Source organism: Eupeodes corollae, chromosome 1, assembly GCF_945859685.1.
Source record: "Eupeodes corollae chromosome 1, idEupCoro1.1, whole genome shotgun sequence".
Classification (NCBI taxonomy): domain Eukaryota; kingdom Metazoa; phylum Arthropoda; class Insecta; order Diptera; family Syrphidae; genus Eupeodes; species Eupeodes corollae.
In genome coordinates this window covers 124805300-124824664 of record NC_079147.1, presented here as the reverse complement: position 1 = coordinate 124824664, position 19365 = coordinate 124805300, and the positions used below count along the sequence as shown (strand labels likewise).

The 19365-nt window shown below is 36.3% G+C and overlaps 1 protein-coding gene across 1 annotated transcript in view; it reads right to left on the bottom strand.

The window, feature by feature from the left end:
• Positions 1 to 19365, bottom strand: part of LOC129944095 (endoplasmic reticulum aminopeptidase 2) — a 209959-nt gene that overhangs the window by 111897 nt on the left and 78697 nt on the right. The window contains exon 4 of the mRNA XM_056053287.1: positions 6011 to 6175. Within this exon, the coding sequence (XP_055909262.1) occupies positions 6011 to 6175 (165 nt within the window). The remainder of the gene's footprint in view (positions 1 to 6010; positions 6176 to 19365) is intronic.

The window sequence follows — 19365 nt, the reverse complement described above, 5'->3', positions numbered from 1 at the left end:
CACAAGAAACTCAATGCTCATACTATATCGGACAAGTATCCCATACCGGAGACAAACATGAAGATTTCAATCGAAAAAACGAGACTCTTCGAGAAAAAAAGTAGAATTTCTAGGATATATCATATCCCATAATATAATAAAAACCAACCCCGAAAAGGTTAAAAACATTAACGAATACCCTATTCCCAAAACTATCAGACAACTCAGAAGCTTTTTAGGAATGATAGGCTATTACAGAAAGTTCATTGAGAATTATGCTAAAATAGCAAAACCTTTAACTAAGTACCTACAAAGCGAAAATGGTTCATTCTCGTCAAATATGGCAAAGGAAACCTTCATAGAACTAAATGAAGAAGCCATAAATGCATTCAATAAATTAAAAGAACATAATTATAACTGAAATCGAGCTAAACCAACCGAATTACAAAGAACCTTTAACTTTGACTACAGACGCACACAGGGGTCAAATGCATGAATTCTTGGCAAAAAATATTTCATGGCACTAAACCTTTGAAAAATGAATAAAAAGCATACATCTAGTGTTTAAATAATAATATTTTATTCCTTTATGCAAAAAATAGGAAATAAAGATTTAAATTCAAAAAAATGATTATTCAGCTTCGGAAGAACTATCGGAACTAAGAAGAGCTGATGTACCGGAAGTATCCGAGGTAAACGGAAGGTCAGGTGCCTTCAACAATTCAAGAACATTATTCTCAATATTATAAGCCTTTTTCTGGGGAAGTTTTCTTAGGCTTGTAATAAACGGGTCAGAAGAAATGAGGAGTGAATTCAAAATATCCTCATTTGTTTTGACACGCGATATCTTGCGAGAGAAACTTTCTCTATATTTTTTGAATTCCTTGTTGCGTGCTTCCTGTGCTTCTTCGCTAAGCTGGCCTATTGGCAATAACGCATGTTCTATGATTGCTGAGCCATGAATCAAAACTTTGTGGATTGTAGGTGGCATTGGGTACCAATTATACTTTTCCACAAACAGTTTGGCAGTTTCAAAGGCATATTGTTGAAACTTGTCCACATTGATTTCATAAGTACTAGCTATAGTCTGCAAAACAATTTTAAACCTTTTAATAACATTTAAATCCAACCCAGTAATCTTTGCCGCAACTTCTGGATCACTAAAAAATCTTCTAGCCGTGTTTCCGTCGTTACTGCTTCCGAAGCCAGGTTTTGGCTTATCGACTACCAAACCCATCTCAATTTTAAATTTGCTTTGGATTTCTTTTTTTCTCTCAGCAACTAATTTGTTTTCATCCTCTCCACGAGCTTGCCACTTCATTAATGGTAGCTTATAACTAAGATGCAACAAGCATTCGAAGAAACGTATCCATGCATGCAGCACAGATAACCCGAATTCTAATCGTGATGTATCTATAATTTGAGTATTGGATACTTTTTCTAAGTTATTAAAATCCTTGGACGTAAGTCCGCAAACAAAGCATCTTTGGGTTGATTTGGTGTCTGTTACAGCATTGCAAATTTTTCCATCCACCATTGTAAAGAGCATAGTAATTGTTACATGTATTGCGATGTTATTCATTGTATATGTGACTTCTTGCAGCTCTTCAATTTGCTTGCGCATTAGTTCCACTTCGTTCTTTGACAATTCTGTTGTTTCGTGCTGGAAAATAAACTTAATTGACACAATAAAGATACTAGAATCTTTAGAATTTGCATCAAAAAAATGTTGTTTATGCTCTGACTGCGCTGAACAATCCAGACCCCACTTACATATAAGATTCAAATTATTTAAATAATCCGTTTCTTGCACGTCCAAAACTTCCTTTTGAGCATCTAATAGCCTATTCACAGTATGATCAAGTAAAGCCTGCAATTTGATATCAGCAACAGTCTCCGTAACCGTAATATGTTCTTTTGCGGGGTAACATTCTTTTTGGGCGAGTTGTATTTTTTTATAAGATGGAAACTTTGATTTAGCATTTAATCGTATGATGCTATATTGGTGTCTTGTAAGTTTGGCTTCAACAAACATCGACAAAGCTTCTCTTCGAGAAAGTTGTTTTTTCTTAGCGGCTTCAAACTTCTTGTACGCCAACCTATATTTTGCAGCTCTTTTGGGCGAACTGGTGCTCAAATCTTTCAGCAGTTTAGATGCTTCCACTTGCCCTGAAGATTTTAAACTCATTTGAGTAGCAAAAATTAGTTCTTCAGCTGAGTGTTCTTTTCTCAATTTCTCAGTTTTTAAGCGTTTGGTTCTTTGTGAAAATTCATCGAAACTTTTACAAGGACGACCCTTTTTTTTCTCAGAAATTGCATAATTCTTGAAACTAATTGCAGAATCAACCCAAGTCTTATTAAAAATAAGAAACCTTTCCTCTTTTCTACAACATTTTTGCCATCTTTTTTTGAAATCGGAAATGAAAAATGTAATTCGCTTTCGCAACATAGGCCTAGCATGATCAGGACATTTCGTACGAATTTCAACGAATTCCTTTAATTTTGAAGATTGGATTGCCGAGGTTAAGTCACCTGATTCCTTCAAAAAAATCAAAAAAATCAAATGGGGTGGCGCAACAGTCCGTTGTGAACCAGGGCCTAGTGACTTACAACTCTCAACCATTCCTGTGTGCGAGTACTGTTGTCAGGAATGGAAGGGACCTACAATTTAAGGCCAAATCCGAACGGCTAATTTGAGAAAGCACTTTTTCATGACAAGAATTACTCTTGAAGGATTTGTCAATTCCTCCCAAGAGGCAGTACCCGCGAAAATTATTTTTTTTTTTAAATTAAGCTGGCACAGGCAGGGATTGAACCCAAGACCCCTTGCATGACAGTCCAACGCACTAACCATCATGCCACGGGTACTACCTGATTCCTTCATATGTTGAAATAATGTACGTCTTGTAATAAAAATGTCAGTTGAACCTGATCCCACAACAACAACAAAATAGAAAAAAGTATTTTTAAAAAACATATTTTTTTATAGTCGAGACAACAACCTCTTGGAGAAGCGATATCTTCAAAAAGCGCAAAAAGGCGCAACTTTTTATTGAAGTAACAACAAGTACACATAACACACGATCAAATAAGACACATTTCGAAGACATGTTTTGACATGTTCACAAATAGAACCTTACACGAAAATACGCAAAAACACAATTTTCTTCAATAATTACAACCCACTTTCAAAAATTCACCAACATTTTATTTAACAACACAAAAATATAATTTTACATAAATATTGTCCAAATACCTGTGGGAATTGAATCCATTTCAAAAAAATATGTATACAAATTAATAAATTCGTAAATAATTGACTTTAACACTTCCTAGTTTTTTTTACTTAAATATTCCTGCTAAATCACTGCTCAGAATGTACAACTTCAGACGAATGACGTGGTCAAAATGCAAACAGCATTAAAAAAAATAATACCGCACTTGTAAAATTAGGTCAGTTAACTGTACAACACCGTAATTTTTTTTGGATACCCCCAATTTTTTTTTATTATTGCCAAGAATTCATGCATTTGGCCCCTGTGTGAGACGCCAAAACATTCAGTATAAAATTCATTTTTTGCCCAAATATGGCACAAGAAATAGAAAATCAAGAAGAGGAGATAGTCTGGCAAACACATAACCGCGCTCACCGCAACTACGAAGAAAACGTTTCACAAATACGAAACATATACTTTTGGCCCACATTGGCAAAAGACTTCAAAGAACTTACACACCTTTGTGACATCTGTCAACAAAATAAATACGATCGACACCCACATAAAGAACGAATACGCGAGACGTCTATTCCAAAACAAGAGGGAGAGTCTATCCATATCGGCATTTTAAGAATTTCAAATAATACATTTTTAACCGCTATTGACAGATACTCAAAATATCTAGTGATAAAACTCATTGAAAATAAACTTCGTATAGAAGAGAAACTTCTAGAAATATTACAAACATTCCCATATTGTAAAAACAGTATATGTGATAATGACGTAGTATTCACATCACATCTATTCAAGAACATGGCTAAACGCCAAGAAATAGAGATATTCTACGTACCCATACAACACTCCAAATCAAACGGACAAATAGAAAAAACACATTCCACCATTCAAGAAATAGCCAGATGTTTAAAAAAAATCATACGAATTACTCTCAATAACAGAACTTATGCTAAAGGCAACCATAGAATACAATAAAACCATACATTCAGTGATACAAAAACAACCCACACAAGATTTATTTAACAAAATCACACATAGGGACATACAAGCAAAAATACTTGCAGCACAAGAAAAAAATGATAAAAAACAATAATAAAAACAGACACGAAGAAGTCAAACTAAAACAAAACACAGTAGTATACATTAAGAGAATTAATGAAAAACAGGGCAAGCTAGAACCCAGTTTTAGAAAAGAAACAATAAACGAAGACTTAGGAAATAAGATTGTTATTAAACGCAAAAACAAAGTCATCCATAAAGATAACATACAAATTTCTTCATTACAGAAATGATCGCGAAAATCATACTACTTACAAACTTCACGACAACCTTGTCGTATACGATAATTAATCATAGCAAAGACGACTATGAATTACATCAAGAAAATGACGCACTCATATACGAGAACTTTGGAAACCTATTCCACATTACAAATCTAACTAGGTATGAAGAACTGTTAAAATATTCACAAAAGGTAATGAGGGCCTTCGACAATAACTCACTATACGAAACAGACTTCACACATATTGAAATATTATTAAAAGAACTAAAATTAAATCACTCTATTAAAAAACGAGCTTTAGAATTAAAAATTATAAACCCTAATATCTTAAATATTAAAGAAAAAAATGAAATATTAAAAGAGGAAAAAACTCAATTTTCAATAAATGATTTAATAGATACTTCTACAATCAAAATTGTTCAAATTCAAGATATAATTGTCATTTTAATGAAATATCTAATCATTATATAAAAATGTAATTATTATGCAACCAAAGCCATAAGCAATGAGGAAGGGAAACTAATAATCCCTAATGAAATAATTAAATGTAAAAACCAATACTTTCCAGTAGAAAAATGTAAACAAGAACTAAATAATCAATTTTGTAAAATTAGCAAAGAAAATAATTGTCTTGCAAACTTATTAAATCATATTAAAACAAACTGTACTATATTAAAAGAAAAGAACCTTCCAATAAAAAAAATATCAGAAGGTAGCATATTGTTAACTGGTACGCATAGTATCGAAAATAATACTATAAATGGTATAAATGTAATACTATTCAATAAGACTATAATCATAGATAATGAAACATATTGTAATCCTACTAATGAATTCAAAGAATTTATCAAAGGATACAAGGGACCAGATACACTGATCGAAAATTATGTGGCATCAACCAACAAACTTTTAGAAATCACAAATAACGATATTCTATCTCTTATAGAACAAGACTACAAGGAACAATACATACGAAATACGCTGATCCTCATCGGACTAATCATACTATCCTACATGATTACAAATCTATACATCAAAAATAGAAACACTCGGAAAAACGTGTACACACACGAAATGCTGTTAGCAGACCTTGCATACATCAAGGGAGAACGTCCACATCAAAAGTAAATTGATCAGGAGCTCAATATTTAACAAGAGGGAGAGTTAAGGAGATGCCTTCACCACACAACGAAAATAAAATGATTAAGACAAAAGGAAATCAATACCCATCTCAGATTTAGCATTTTCATTTCGGTTAAGACAAAAGGAAATCAATACCCATAGCATCATCAGCATTTTCATTTCTCTCAATCTCCAAACCATATTACCACCCAAAAGTGATGATCAGCATTTTCATACTTCGAACAAACAGTACGACAGCCAAGTGGCCAGTCGGTGATCATCAGCAGTGCAGTGCTCTTCCTTGTATCGATATTAATAATTTAATGTAATAGTATTTTAAGAAATAAAGTTTTTTTTTTTATATTAAATAAAGAAGAATAATAATAATTTATATTACCTCAACATTTATTTTTGGTTTTAAATCATGTGATTCGCTGCAAGAGCTCCATAATTTTTTTACCTCAGTTACACTGAAATAATTTTCTTTTAAAAATTTTTCCACACATTTCTTAAATCTTGTTTCCCCAATTGTGGAGTGAAACATTGCAAAGACAGCAACGACCTGAAATAAAAAAAAAATTATATATAGTAATACACTATTTGCATTTTACAATGTTTTAACAATATCGGGATCAAATTCCGCTTCATGGCAAATATGGAAGAAACTTAAAAATCTATGTATAAAACCAGCTTTGAAATTAAAGTACGGCAAATTTAAAAAATTTGTTTTGCAAGAACCTCGCAAAAAACCGAAGTCAAATGCAATTTATATTTCAAGAGGAAACAAATTTTATAGTAGGAAAATAAAAAATGATTATGAGTCATTCAATATAGACAACGAAAGCTGGAGATAATTTGGACCATGCACTTACATTTCTGAAAAATTGAGTCTAGATTCTTAAAATGATGTAAGAAGGAGCCATGCTTCGTTGATTGCTTGCGAGACCCACTGTACTTCTTCCCTTACAAACTATCGACCGATAGCACTAACGTCCCTTCTTTCTAAGGTCATGGAAGCGCTGATTAATTATCAGCTTAGGATATAGCTTGAGAAACGGAGGCTTCTTGATGATCGGCAATACGGCTTTAGCAGTAATAGGTCCCCAGGTGATTTCATGCTTCGTCTCACCGAACAATGGAACAAATTTTTACATTGTTTTGGAGAAAGTACGATTATTGCACTTAATATTTCAAAGGCGTTTAATAAGGTCTGTCATCTTCCTCATTTGTCGAAAATGTGTGCTTGTGGTATTGACGAATCTCTTCTTCGTTGGATAAGAAAATTTTCTTTCGAGCCGCTCAATTCAAGTTATTTTGGACGGATTCAAGTCTAAAACCCATAAAATGTATGCTGGTGTGCCCCAGGCCTCCGTTTTTGTCTCCGACACTATTCCTCATTTTTAAAAATGAACTCCTGTCTGCTAATTCTAATCCAATACATTGTTTCGCTGATAATAGCACACTTAGATTTTCATATTCATTTCCAGACTCACAACCCTTCTCTTAGGATGTGGAACTGCAACGGCAAAATATGATTAGCTCCTTAAATTCTGACTAACACAGCATTGTACAATGGAGAATAAAAAACCGTGTGGAATTTAATGCTTCGAAAATCCATTGCTGTCTTGTATCGTTAAAGAGAGATATACTTTCATTGCCACTATCTATGAGTGGCAATCTGAAAATCTAGACATCTTTGGAATGTGCAACAGCAACCACCTTTTGTGGAGCGATCATATATGTGTCGCCAAAAATTACACAAGATGTCTAGGTTTTTTGTGTCGATGCAGGACATTTTTTTCTCCTTCTGATCTGGCTTCAATCTACAAAACCTTTATATATAAGTCCGAAACTTGAATAGAACTCTCATCTCTGGGCTGGTGCTCCAGTAACTTATTAAAGCCTCTTGGACAGTATTCAAAGAAGAATTTTTAAATTGGTTGGTTACATGAACTTTCGGAACTCGAACATCGTCGTAAAGTTTCTTGTCTTACGATTTTTTACTAATATTTTAGAGGACTATGCTCTAGTGAAATAGCCAGTTGCATTTCTCCCCTAAACAATTTTACCCTAATAACCACGCTTCTAGGAGCAATCAGTTTACATTGAGCCCAACTAGGCTGTACTATGAAGTGCAGAGATTAATTTTTTAGCCGTACTACGTAAATGGAGAATGCCTTGCCACCGACACCGAGTCCTCCTATCTAACCCTTCCATCTTTTCTTAATGCTCACACTGTGGCCTTGGCATATTTAAGGTATACAAAATCCTTTTAGTGTTCCTTAATTATAAAAAAAAACATTTGTAATCGTTTTTACTCTTCATCGGAGGCCAAGCATTACAATTTTTCAATATATTGGTTTTGGAAGCTAAGTAATTAAAATGAACAAAACAACAACTGCTCGTTTTATTCAATTAAAGCAGCAAGCATCGAGAAGAACATTTGGTAACCTTTTTATATTGTAAAATGAAATCAAAATAACATTTGATCTTTTTGCATCTCGGTCGTATAACTATACCCTAGCAGCCTGATTACATATGTATTTATACACAAATTGATAATATTCTAATCGAAATTGATTGAAATAGTTTTGTTTAGAACTAAGAAACCAAAATAAATTGTAAAACTTGAATAAAATCAAGTAAGTTTTGTAAAGCAAAAACGTGGTTATTATAAAGGTAGACTTTCTTGTGCGGCAGACTTTGTGGTAATGAAAGAAGCTTCTGACGGTTGATATTTTAATAAAAAGTTTAGACCAAGGAATTGTTGATAGATTCAAGTGATGAAGAGTTCTCCGATCTCGAAGTAAAACTTGGAATAAAAGAGGATCCATTTAAATGGCATACTTGGGTCTAAGGAAAGCCATTCGATAAAGACAGTCCGTTGCAAATTTGACTACTACAATCATTACAACTCGCACAACAACAGCGTGATTTTTATAAATTCCGAATTCGATGCCGAAATTAAATTCGTCGTCATTTAAATCGCACCCTATAACTATCCCATCGTAGCACCCGTGGCATGACGGTTGGTGCGTTGAACTATTTAACTTAGAGTTTCCGTATGGGACCAGTAAGTTAGTTGTAAGTTATGAATAATTAGGCTAATTTTATGAATTTTTGTCTAGCTTTCAGATAGTTTTAAGAAACAATGAATAAAAATGAATAAAAAAAAGAGGTCTTTGGCTCGATCCTATGCCATCTAAATTTGTTTTGACGGGTACTGCCTCTTGCGAGGATTTGACACATTTTCCAAGAGTTATTCTAAAACTCTTAAGAAACTGTAGGTCCATCACTGAAAGCAGTACTCGCACACAGGAATGATTGAGAGTTGTAAGTCACTGGGCCCGACTTTTGAATGGACTGTTGTGCCACCCAATTTATTTATTTTTTGTGACCATCCCACCTTTTTCGTGAACTTATAAAATTAGCCCGCATTAAGTTACTTATTTACGAGTATTGTAAATCAAAAAACCGATCTTACAAAAACACACAAATATCACTATCTTTAATCGTTTTTGCGAGATACCGCTTTTGATTTGGTAAAGACAATGCCAAGATTGGGAAAAGTTATAAGTTAATGTAATCGCATAATCGTATAAAATGTTCAATGACTGATAAAATGTACAATGGCTGAAAGAGAAGCCATATTGAATTCCCGACCAATGTATATGTTGTCCAATGACCCGAGTGATGAAGAAGTCCTTACACCAGGCCATTTTTTAATCGGCGGCCCATTGAATGCAGTATTCGAACTCATAGTAACTGACTACAAAATGTCTGCGATGAAGAGGTGGTAACGGCTAACTTTGATAAAGCAGCATTTTTGGAATCGATGGTCGGGGGTGTATCTGGTGGACTTACAAAAGCAAGTAAAATGTCATAACTTTTCGCAAAATTTCAAACTCAACACCGTTGTCCTCGTTGGGGATGACAGTGCTCTCCCACTAAACTGGCTCTTGGAAAGTGTTACAAATTTAATTGTATCTTCAGACGGAAAGATTCGTGTTGTTGATGTCAGGACGAAAAAAGATGTTGTTAGAAAAAGAAATTAAGTACTCATTGCAATTTTACATGTTTTGCTTGTAAGAACTCAACATTGGATACACATTTGAGATCGCAATTTATTGGGGGTCTGAGGGATTCGGACATAAAGGAAAAATTACTGCAAGAGTCAGCTACATTACACTAGAGAAGGCTATTCACTATGCAGTTGTAATGGAGACATGGAATTCCGAAAGCCGCGCAATGCAAAACTTACACCAAGTTCATCTTAAAGGGAGCACCTCAAAAAAAAAAATCAATTACATCAAATTTGATCTCATCTCGATCACATCTAAAATTATATTTTATAGATGCGGAAAGCCGGGAAATGTGGTAAACTAGTGTCAAGCTTAAAATCTCCATTGTTCTCTTTATCGAAGGAGAGGCCACATAGCTTCGGTCTGCATCAAAGCAAAGAATTCCCAAAGAGCTGCCAATACTTAAGAGATTGATGTCAATGATGAAGAAACCATGTGTTGAAATTAAACGCAGATCGTTTAGTTATTTAAAGATTTATTAAGTAGCGTAAGGAAAAATAATACACGTCTGAACTAAGTCAAAGAGGAAACAGAACAGAACTTATAAGTACCAGATGAAGAAGAAATAGAGCATGAGTATGAGAGTTGAAAAGTAGATACAAAATGTATTACCATTTAGATTAGAGAATTTCCAACATCCTTTCTCAACTTCATAATCGTTCTCTATCTTCATTCTTAACAATTTTAAAAGATATAAACTTTTTGACATCAAAAACTATTTAACTTTGTACTTTTACAATATTTTTCGAATATAAATTATATATGAGATCAGTTACTCTTTGAATTTTAAAAACTTTGACAATTATTAAAAGATTATTTGTATTTACAGAAAGGAAAAACAATTTAAATTTTAAAGACCAAATATTCCTTAATTAAAGAAAAAAAAAAAGAATGGAATATTATGGAGCATTTAGAGTTTCATGCCAATATTTTCGAAGTGTTTGAAGTGTGACTGTTGCGGTAAAGCTTTCGTCAGTGCATCCGCTATCATGTCTTCGGATTTGAGGTAGCTGATGGTGATGATGTTGTCTGTTATGGCTCCTTCCGTGGTTGGCCTGGTCATTTGCGATATGTTTAGCACTTTCGTTGTCGCAAAATATGTTGAGAGGCCCATCGTGTAACTTTAGCTCTTCTAGTATGTGACGAAAGTATGCTGATTCTTTTGCCACTGAGGGCAACGTGATGTACTCAGCCTCGGTGCTGGATGTGGCTACTATTTGTTGCTTTTTGGAACCCCAGTGTACTGCTCCGCCGGCATAGATGAAAACAAAGCCGGATTTAGATTTTCTGTCGTTTACATCTCCAGCCCAACTAGAGTCCGAGTAAGCTAACATTTGTTGCTTTGTTTTCCTATAAACAATCATAAAAGATTTAGTGCCAAGTAAGTACCTTATAACATTTGGTCCTGCAGTCCAGTGTTGACGTCTAGGGTCCTCGACGTACTGAGAAAGTGCACTGACAATGAAAGAAATGTCTGGTCTGGTGAACGATGCGATATACAACAATCGTCCGATTAGTTGTCTATAGGAAGTTTTGTTGACCTTTTCACTTTCGTCTTTTATTTTAGGTTCCTTTTCTAGTTTCAGCTCTACTTGAGCGGGCAGGCGTGATGGCTTTGCTTCTTCCAGTTGATAACGTTGTTGAAGATTATTAATAAAGCCCTGTTGAGTTATGCTTATGCCTTTGTTGTGATGTGAGATTTCCAATCTCACACAAAGTTTAGGTTCTCCCAAGTTGCGCATATCAAAGTCCTCTGATAGTTTGCGGTGCACGAGCAAATATTCCTAAGAATCATTGGTTGCCAAAAGAAGATCATCAACGTAGATAGTCATAATTGTGAAACTTTGCTTATTATTTTTGAAGTAAATGCATCTGTCATATGCTGATTGGGAATAATTGAGCTCTTTTAAGGTTTTATCCAGCCTTAAATTCCACTGCCGGCCTGACTGTTTTAAGCCATAGAGAGCCTTTTTTAAACTGCATACTTTGTTGGTATCGCTTTTCTCAAAGCAATCCGGTTGTTCCATGTATATTTCAACATCTAGTTTTCCATTGAGATAGGCAGAAGATACGTCTATTTGGTGTAGTTCAAGCTTGTGCTCTGCAGCTATTGCCAGTGTCAGGCGGATAGAATGGGTGCTGGCGACGGGATCGTAAGTGGATGTGTAGCCTAGTCCGGGAATTTGTTCATAGCCTTTCGCTACCAATCTCGCTTTTCGCCGTTGTACAGAACCGTCCGTGTTGTACTTAGTTTTAAATACACATTTACTTTGAATAACACGTCTGTCAGTAGGTCTCCCCACCAATTCCCAGGTTTTGTTGCGCATTAGCAAGTCGTATTCATCCTGCATTGCGTTGTACCACTGATCTCGATCATCCATTTTTTCCAGCTGTTTCAAGGTCGTTGGATCGGTTTTTACGTTGTAGGTTTCTTCACTATCAGCTGTTGATGTTTTAGAGCTGCTTGGAAAATGATTCGGTGGTGGTGCTTCATCTAGAGTTACTGATTCAGGTTCTTGGTGTTCGTTTTTCCGTGCCGATGGTTCAGTGGTGAAAGTGTAAGGGTTTGATTGGATTTCATTACTTAATGATCTGCCGTGTTTCCGGTTTCCAGAGTCTATAGGTTCCATGTTCGTTTTCGTATTCCACAATCTTGTGTTCTGTACTCCTCGGATCAAACTTAGAAATGTTGTTTCGCTTGTCCAGAACGTAAGCATTCGTTCCAATGCATTTGAACTTTGATACATCCGGCTTTTTACCAGTCCACAGTTCTTCTGGTGTAGCGGTTCCAATCATTTTTGTTGGACACCTATTTCGTTTGAAGGCAGCCGTGCATATTAATTCTGCCCACAGAATGTCAGGTAAATCTGCCTCAACTTTTAAACACCTGGCCATATCCAATAGCGTTCTGTTGGCTCTTTCAGCTATCCCGTTTTGTTAAAGGGTATAGGGCGCGGAAAATTCGTGGTCAATGCCGTTTTGTTCAAGAAATTTTTCGAAGCTGTCGTTAGTGTATTCAGTTCCATTGTTGCTTCTAAACGACTTAATGAACTCACCTGACTGCTTTTCTACTAATGCTTTGTAAGCTTTGAACTTTTAAAGCGCTCCACTTTTCCTTCGCATGAAATATACTAAAACATGCCGCGAGAAGTCATCAATAAAGATTAAAAAGTATACTGACTTGCTCAAGGATTCGGTACGCATTGGTCCGCATGCGTCCGAATTAATCAGTTGCAGTTTTCTGCTGCTTCGCTTGGCGTCACTTACACTGAACGGCTTGATGGATTGTTTTGCACAGATACACGTTTTACAGGTAGCACTTTCATTTTCCAAATTATTCGGAAGCCCAATAACCATGTCCTTCGCCTTCATTTGCTTAAGCGATGCAAGGTTTAAATGGCCCATCCTCTTGTGCCTAACGTCAAGAGCATTTGTGTTGTTGGCTATAACTAGCGCTTTAGGTTTTTTATGAACAAGGAACAAACCATGATTCTTTTCTGCTGTTGTTGGGGGAATTAATCTTCCGAACGGTAAGGGGAGAGATCAAACACAAATTTTTCTTAGTTCTTTATTTTGTTTATTGATTCATTTAACCTATGGGCCTTGCCACCACCTATGACAAGCTCTGAGGCACCAATACCTCGACTCGCGCAGTCAGCAGGGTTCTGAGCGGAGCGTACGTGATGCCACCGTTCAGGTGACGTGAGCTCTTGTATTTGTCGGACTCGATTCGCGACGTATGGCTTCTGTTAAGTACTTAATTTAATATTAAAAAGCATACAATACCCTTAAGGTTTTTTATTATACACTTAAGCTCATCAGGAAGGAAACCATTTCTATCATCAACTCAAGCTCATCAGAAAGAAAACGATTTACATCATCAACTCTATTTTTTTTTGCCGTCTTCTTCATTCTCATTTAACTTCTTGAATAAAATACAAGTTTAATTTATAGAATTTAATTTAGTTGTTTCATTTTTTATCATAATTGGTAGCAGAACATGGTTACCATCGCTCGATTATAACAACTAAATTTTTGTATTAAAATTCTTGAGAATCATATAAGATAATTCCCTTTGCTTAATTGTTATCAGTCGTTCTGAATTTTTTGTGCAACGGCTTTTGCTGAAATTGGACTTTTGGTGATTTATAACCTGTTAGAGGTTATCCAGTGTCCAGTTGGTAATCTGGTTTTTTCTTAGGAATCTAGCATCTTTTTGAAGAGGTAAGGGAAATTAAAAACTAAAATTCGAATAAACACTGCCGCCAAATTATTCTTTTCATCTTCCCTTGTTAGTGTCGCTTGGAAATATCATTGATTTACGGATATTGCACTTTGCGCACATTTATCGGCAGTGGTATTTTTTGTGTCCAGCGCCTCCAGTGATCTTGGGACTGAGAGTGAGTTAGAACTCTATTTGAGGTTATCTTGTGCTACACTTATCCATTTGTTGGATTATAATTTGAGTTGTGCAAGAAATCCCCTTTCTTTTGAAGAGGTAAGGGAAATTAAAAACCAATATTCGAATAAACACTGCCGCCAAATTATTCATTTCATGTTCCCTTGTTCGTGTCGCTTGGAAATAACATCGATTTACGGATATTGCAACTGGCGAACATTTATTGGCAGTGTAATTTTTTGGATTTCCACTAGACCATTTTAAGACCGCTGGTGAATCGGAACCTGTTTGAGATTATCTGATTTATAGTATATCATCTTGTGTTCTGTAACTCGGGAGAAATGGAAGAATTAAAAAAGGCAAAAATGGTTAGAGCCTCTATACTGGGTTTACTTACCAAGCAACGGAAGATTTTTAATGATACAAAATCTAACACTACATATTCGGCATTAAGTGTTATGCTGCAACTTATCGATGATTATCACCAGCGGCATAACACTATAACCCAACTTATTTTGGAACTCAGCACTGAGCCATCTGAAGACGAGGATGCCGCGGATAAGGAGTCCACGTTCACCAACGCGTATACGGATTTAAAAACTGACGTGTTGGAGCTTATGGATGAAAAAAAAATTGATCCCAATAATTCCACAATGCCTGCAGTCAACAGTCCTTCACCTTCACTTGCATCAGTACGATCTGTCCGGCTGCCTAAATTAGAACTCCCTCGTTTTTTAGGCAAATATTATGATTGGCTTGATTTTAAAAAACGAGTTTGATTCTATGATCATAAAGGATACCAGTTTAAACGATGTGGATCGGTTTAGATTTCTTAAATCTGCATTGGCTGATGGGCCTAAGCGCGTAATCTCGAACATGGAAGTAATCTCTAAGAATTTCCAAAAAGCATGGGATGCTCTCAAGGATCGATATGATAACAATGCTTTGATTTTTAGATCTCACATTAATGAAATACTTTCCTTACAGGGAGTGTCGGGGTCCAATCCGCAAGCATACAGGGATTTGGTTGATAAGATGCAGTCACATTATCGCTCGCTTCTATCGTTGGGGTCTGTTGTGAAGGTCGCTGAAAATTTATTGATTTGCTTGATGTTGAGGAAACTGGATGTCAACGCACAGGCTAAATGGAAAGAATATACGGATGACGAAATCGCAACATGGGATAAATTTACGAAGTTCTTTGAAAAGTATACATCAACACTCGAACGTGTGGATCAAACGAGACAAGAATCAAAAAAGAATACCACAACAAATCGATGGATACAACCAGGTAAGAAGCCTCAAACTTCTCTTATAACAACTTCAAATGATGCTAAGTGTCCCAAATGTCAGTCTGCGCATTCATTGACCGATTGTCCATTATTTTTGGCTCTAAACCCGAAGCTACGATGTGATGAAGCTCAAAGACTTCGACTATGCATGGGGTGTTTGAAGTCCTCACATTCATTCAGATTTTGCAAGGCTCGTTGTGAAAAGTGCTCAAGGAAGCATCACACCTTGCTCCACTTTGAAGATTTTCAAGTAAATTACCAACCAGCAAGTAGTATTCCACATCAAACTCTTATAGCGTCTCAAAACTCTGCAGGTGTTATTAGCATCGGTCATTGTACAAGTAAAGGATCAGGACGGTATATCCATTCCATGCCATGCGATTCTAGATTGCGGGTCGACAGACAATTATATTTCGGAAAGATGTGCAAAAATTATTAATGCAACCAGAATAAAGAACGAATCATTAGTTGGAGGTATAGGAAATATCGGTGTGAAAACAAAAGGCATATGCAAAATAGTATTTGGCTCTACTTTCGACAACTCCATAAATTTTGAAATGCATGCTTCAATTCTTCAAAAAATTACTGATTCATATCCTCCCGTACCATTCGATGTTACAGATTGATAAAATTCCTTCTCATATTCAGCTCGCAGACCCCAAATTTAACCAACCAAAACGCGTTGATCTTTTAATTGGTGGAGGATTGTTTTGGCAACTTTTATTAGGTGAGCGATGCTCATTAGGCCCCGACCTCCCTTATTTGTGCAACACCAAGATAGGTCATATTGTAGTTGGACCCTGTCAATCATCTGAAACTTCATTTCAAAGAACGCTTCACGCTAATCAACCTACATCGCCAGATTTAAGATCACTGAATGAACTTGTGCAACGATTCTGGGAATTAGATTCATTTAAAGATGAAAAATGTTTATCCAAGTCTAATCCAAAAGATAAATTTATAGAGGAGCATTATTCTGCTAATACAAAACGTGACAATTCTGGAAGATATACTTTGCGTTTACCGTTTTGTGATGACCCATCAAAATTAGGTGATTCCGTAGGCATTTCAACACGTCGTTTTCTCAATATAGAGCGAAGGCTTGATAAAGAACCAGAATTAAAACGGATGTACAAAGAATTTATCGAAGAGTATGAATACCATGGTCATCTGGAGGTCGTTTCCGATTTTAAAGCCTCTGATCCCAATTTCTTCTTACCACATCACTGCGTTTTGAAAATGTCTAGTTCGAGTACAAAACTTAGAGTAGTGTTCGATGGATCTTGTAAAACCTCAAGTGGATTGTCTTTGAATGATATCCTTTATTCAGGTCCGAAGTTGCAAGACGATTTAATCATCATACTTCAGAGATTTCGTTTATTCAAATACGTCGTCACCGCAGATATACAACGGATGTATCGGCAAGTACGCATTGATTCTAGTGACGCTAATTTCCAGTTGATTTTATGGCGAAGCGATAAGATGTCTTCACTAAAGATTTTGAGGCTCCTAACAGTTACTTATGGAACTGCTCCAGGCTCATATTTGGCCATAAAGACTTTAAATCAATTAGCTGATGATGAATCTCTGAATTTTTCCAATGGTTCTAGATTGCTGAGGCAAAATTTTTACGTTGATGATGCGATGTTTGGGGCAAATTCTATCGAAGAGCTACAAATTTATCGTCAGGAGTTAGTTGACATTCTTGATAAGGGTGGCTTTAAACTATGCAAGTTTTGCTCCAATTCGCCGGATGTAATTAAGGACGTTCTTCCCGAGGCAAGAGGAAAATTCGTACAGATTGATGAGCATAATACAATTAAAGCGTTGGGTTTGTTATGGCAGCCAGAGTTAGACATATTTCGTTTTTCATTTCAAGATGAGGAAGGAGCATCCATCATAACAAAGCGGGTTGTTTTATCAGAAGTTGCGAAGTTATTTGACCCTGTTGGTTTTATCTGCCCTGTAGTTACGTTAGCCAAAATATTCTTCCAAGGTTTGTGGACACAAGAATTAAATTGGGACAGCCCGCTGTCAGAGGATCTTTCTGATAAATGGATTAAGTTTCGAAAAAGTCTGACAGCGTTAAAAGACATCAACGTTCCTCGACATGTTTTTGCAGGCAGCAATATCAGACTAACCGAATTACATGGTTTCTGTGATGCCAGTGAAAAGGCTTACGGAGCTTGTATTTATATGTGGTGTCTCCACTCCAATAACGAAATAACAGTCACATTTGTTGAGGCAAAATCTAGAGTTGCACCCAAGAAAACTATTACGATTGCCCGTCTCGAATTATGCGCAGCAAAACTTCTTGTCGATATGGTTGACCGTTTGCAGTGCGCGGTGTTGAATGAAAGTATAATTGAAAGAACAACTTATTGGACTGATTCCACAATAGTTCTTAATTGGCTACATAATGAACCTTGTAGATGGAATACTTTCGTTGCACATCGAGTTTCACACTTCCAAAACTTTACTGATAGTAGTCAGTGGAACCACATTCCTGGGGAGTTAAACCCTGCAGATTTTATAACTCGTGGGATGTTACCGCGTGAAATTTCTAATTCGTTCATGTGGTGGAACGGGCCTTCATTTCTTAAGCAAGATAAATCAGATTGGCCAAAAGAGTACAGCCTTTTCGCAAAGGCCTCTGAAATTGACGAGTATCGTCCAAATAAATGCGTATTGGTAATATTAAAAATTGAAAATCAAAATTTGATTGAAAATTGAGCTCACTGAGGATGAAATTCGGACAGTTGCGAAACAAGCTGGAGCTATAATGAACTCAAGGCCCATCACCAAAATGTCGTCGGATCCCAATGATTTGGAACCACTAACTCCCGCTCATTTTTTGTTTGGCGGCCCTCAAATAGCAGTTCCAGAAGTTCCTATAATAGTTAAAAATCCAAATATTGTGCAGTTGGCTCAAAGGATGAAGTATACTTCACAGCATCTATGGAGTCGTTTTTACGAAGAATATTTACAAATCCTTCAACCTAGATCTAAATGGCGTTATAAACAAAATAATGTTAAAGTAGGTGACATGGTTTTAATGAAAGTTGATAACGTTGATACATTGAAATGGCCACTTGGAAAAATTATTCAGATTTCACCAGATCCTGAAGGTGTAGTAAGAGTTGTTGTAGTCAAAACCAAGAATGGAGAATTCAAGCGTGGAATTACTCAATTAGCGATGCTACCTATTGAAGAAAATATATTTTGAGCTCATACGCTCAAAGGGGGGGAGTATGTTAAGTACTTAATTTAATATTAAAAAGCATACAATACCCTTAAGGTTTTTTATTATACACTTAAGCTCATCAGGAAGCAAACCATTTCTATCATCAACTCAAGCTCATCAGAAAGAAAACGATTTACATCATCAACTCTATTTTTTTTTTGCCGTCTTCTTCATTCTCATTTAACTTCTTGAATAAAATACAAGTTTAATTTATAGAATTTAATTTAGTTGTTTCATTTTTTATCAGCTTCAATGTCGAAGGCTCCTTCCTTAACCAACATAACACGATGCTGGAATCTGACCATAAGTAGTATGGTGCTGTAACTAGTCCAAGAGCTGTACGGATGTTCATCAGGGTGCTGGCCAATAGGTTGGCGGCGCAAAGTTCTAAACGAGGTATAGTGGCGTCCTTGATGGGGGCTACCTTCGTACGTGCAGTCACCAGGGAGATCTGCACTCGTTCATCTGGGTAGGTGGTTCTTAGGTAGACCACTGCTGCATAGGCTCGGGAGCTGGCATCACAGAAACCATGAATTGTGCTGGGGTTCTGATTGTGCATGCCTAGCCAGCGTGGGACCCGAACCTGATTGAGGTTGACCAAGTCGTCCCGGAATGTCTGCCAAGTATGCTGCAACTCATCAGTGAGGGGGGCATCCCAAGTGATGCCTGCGGACCAGAGTGTCTGGATTAACACCTTTCCGACGATTACCACAGGAGCAAGAAGACCGGTGGGGT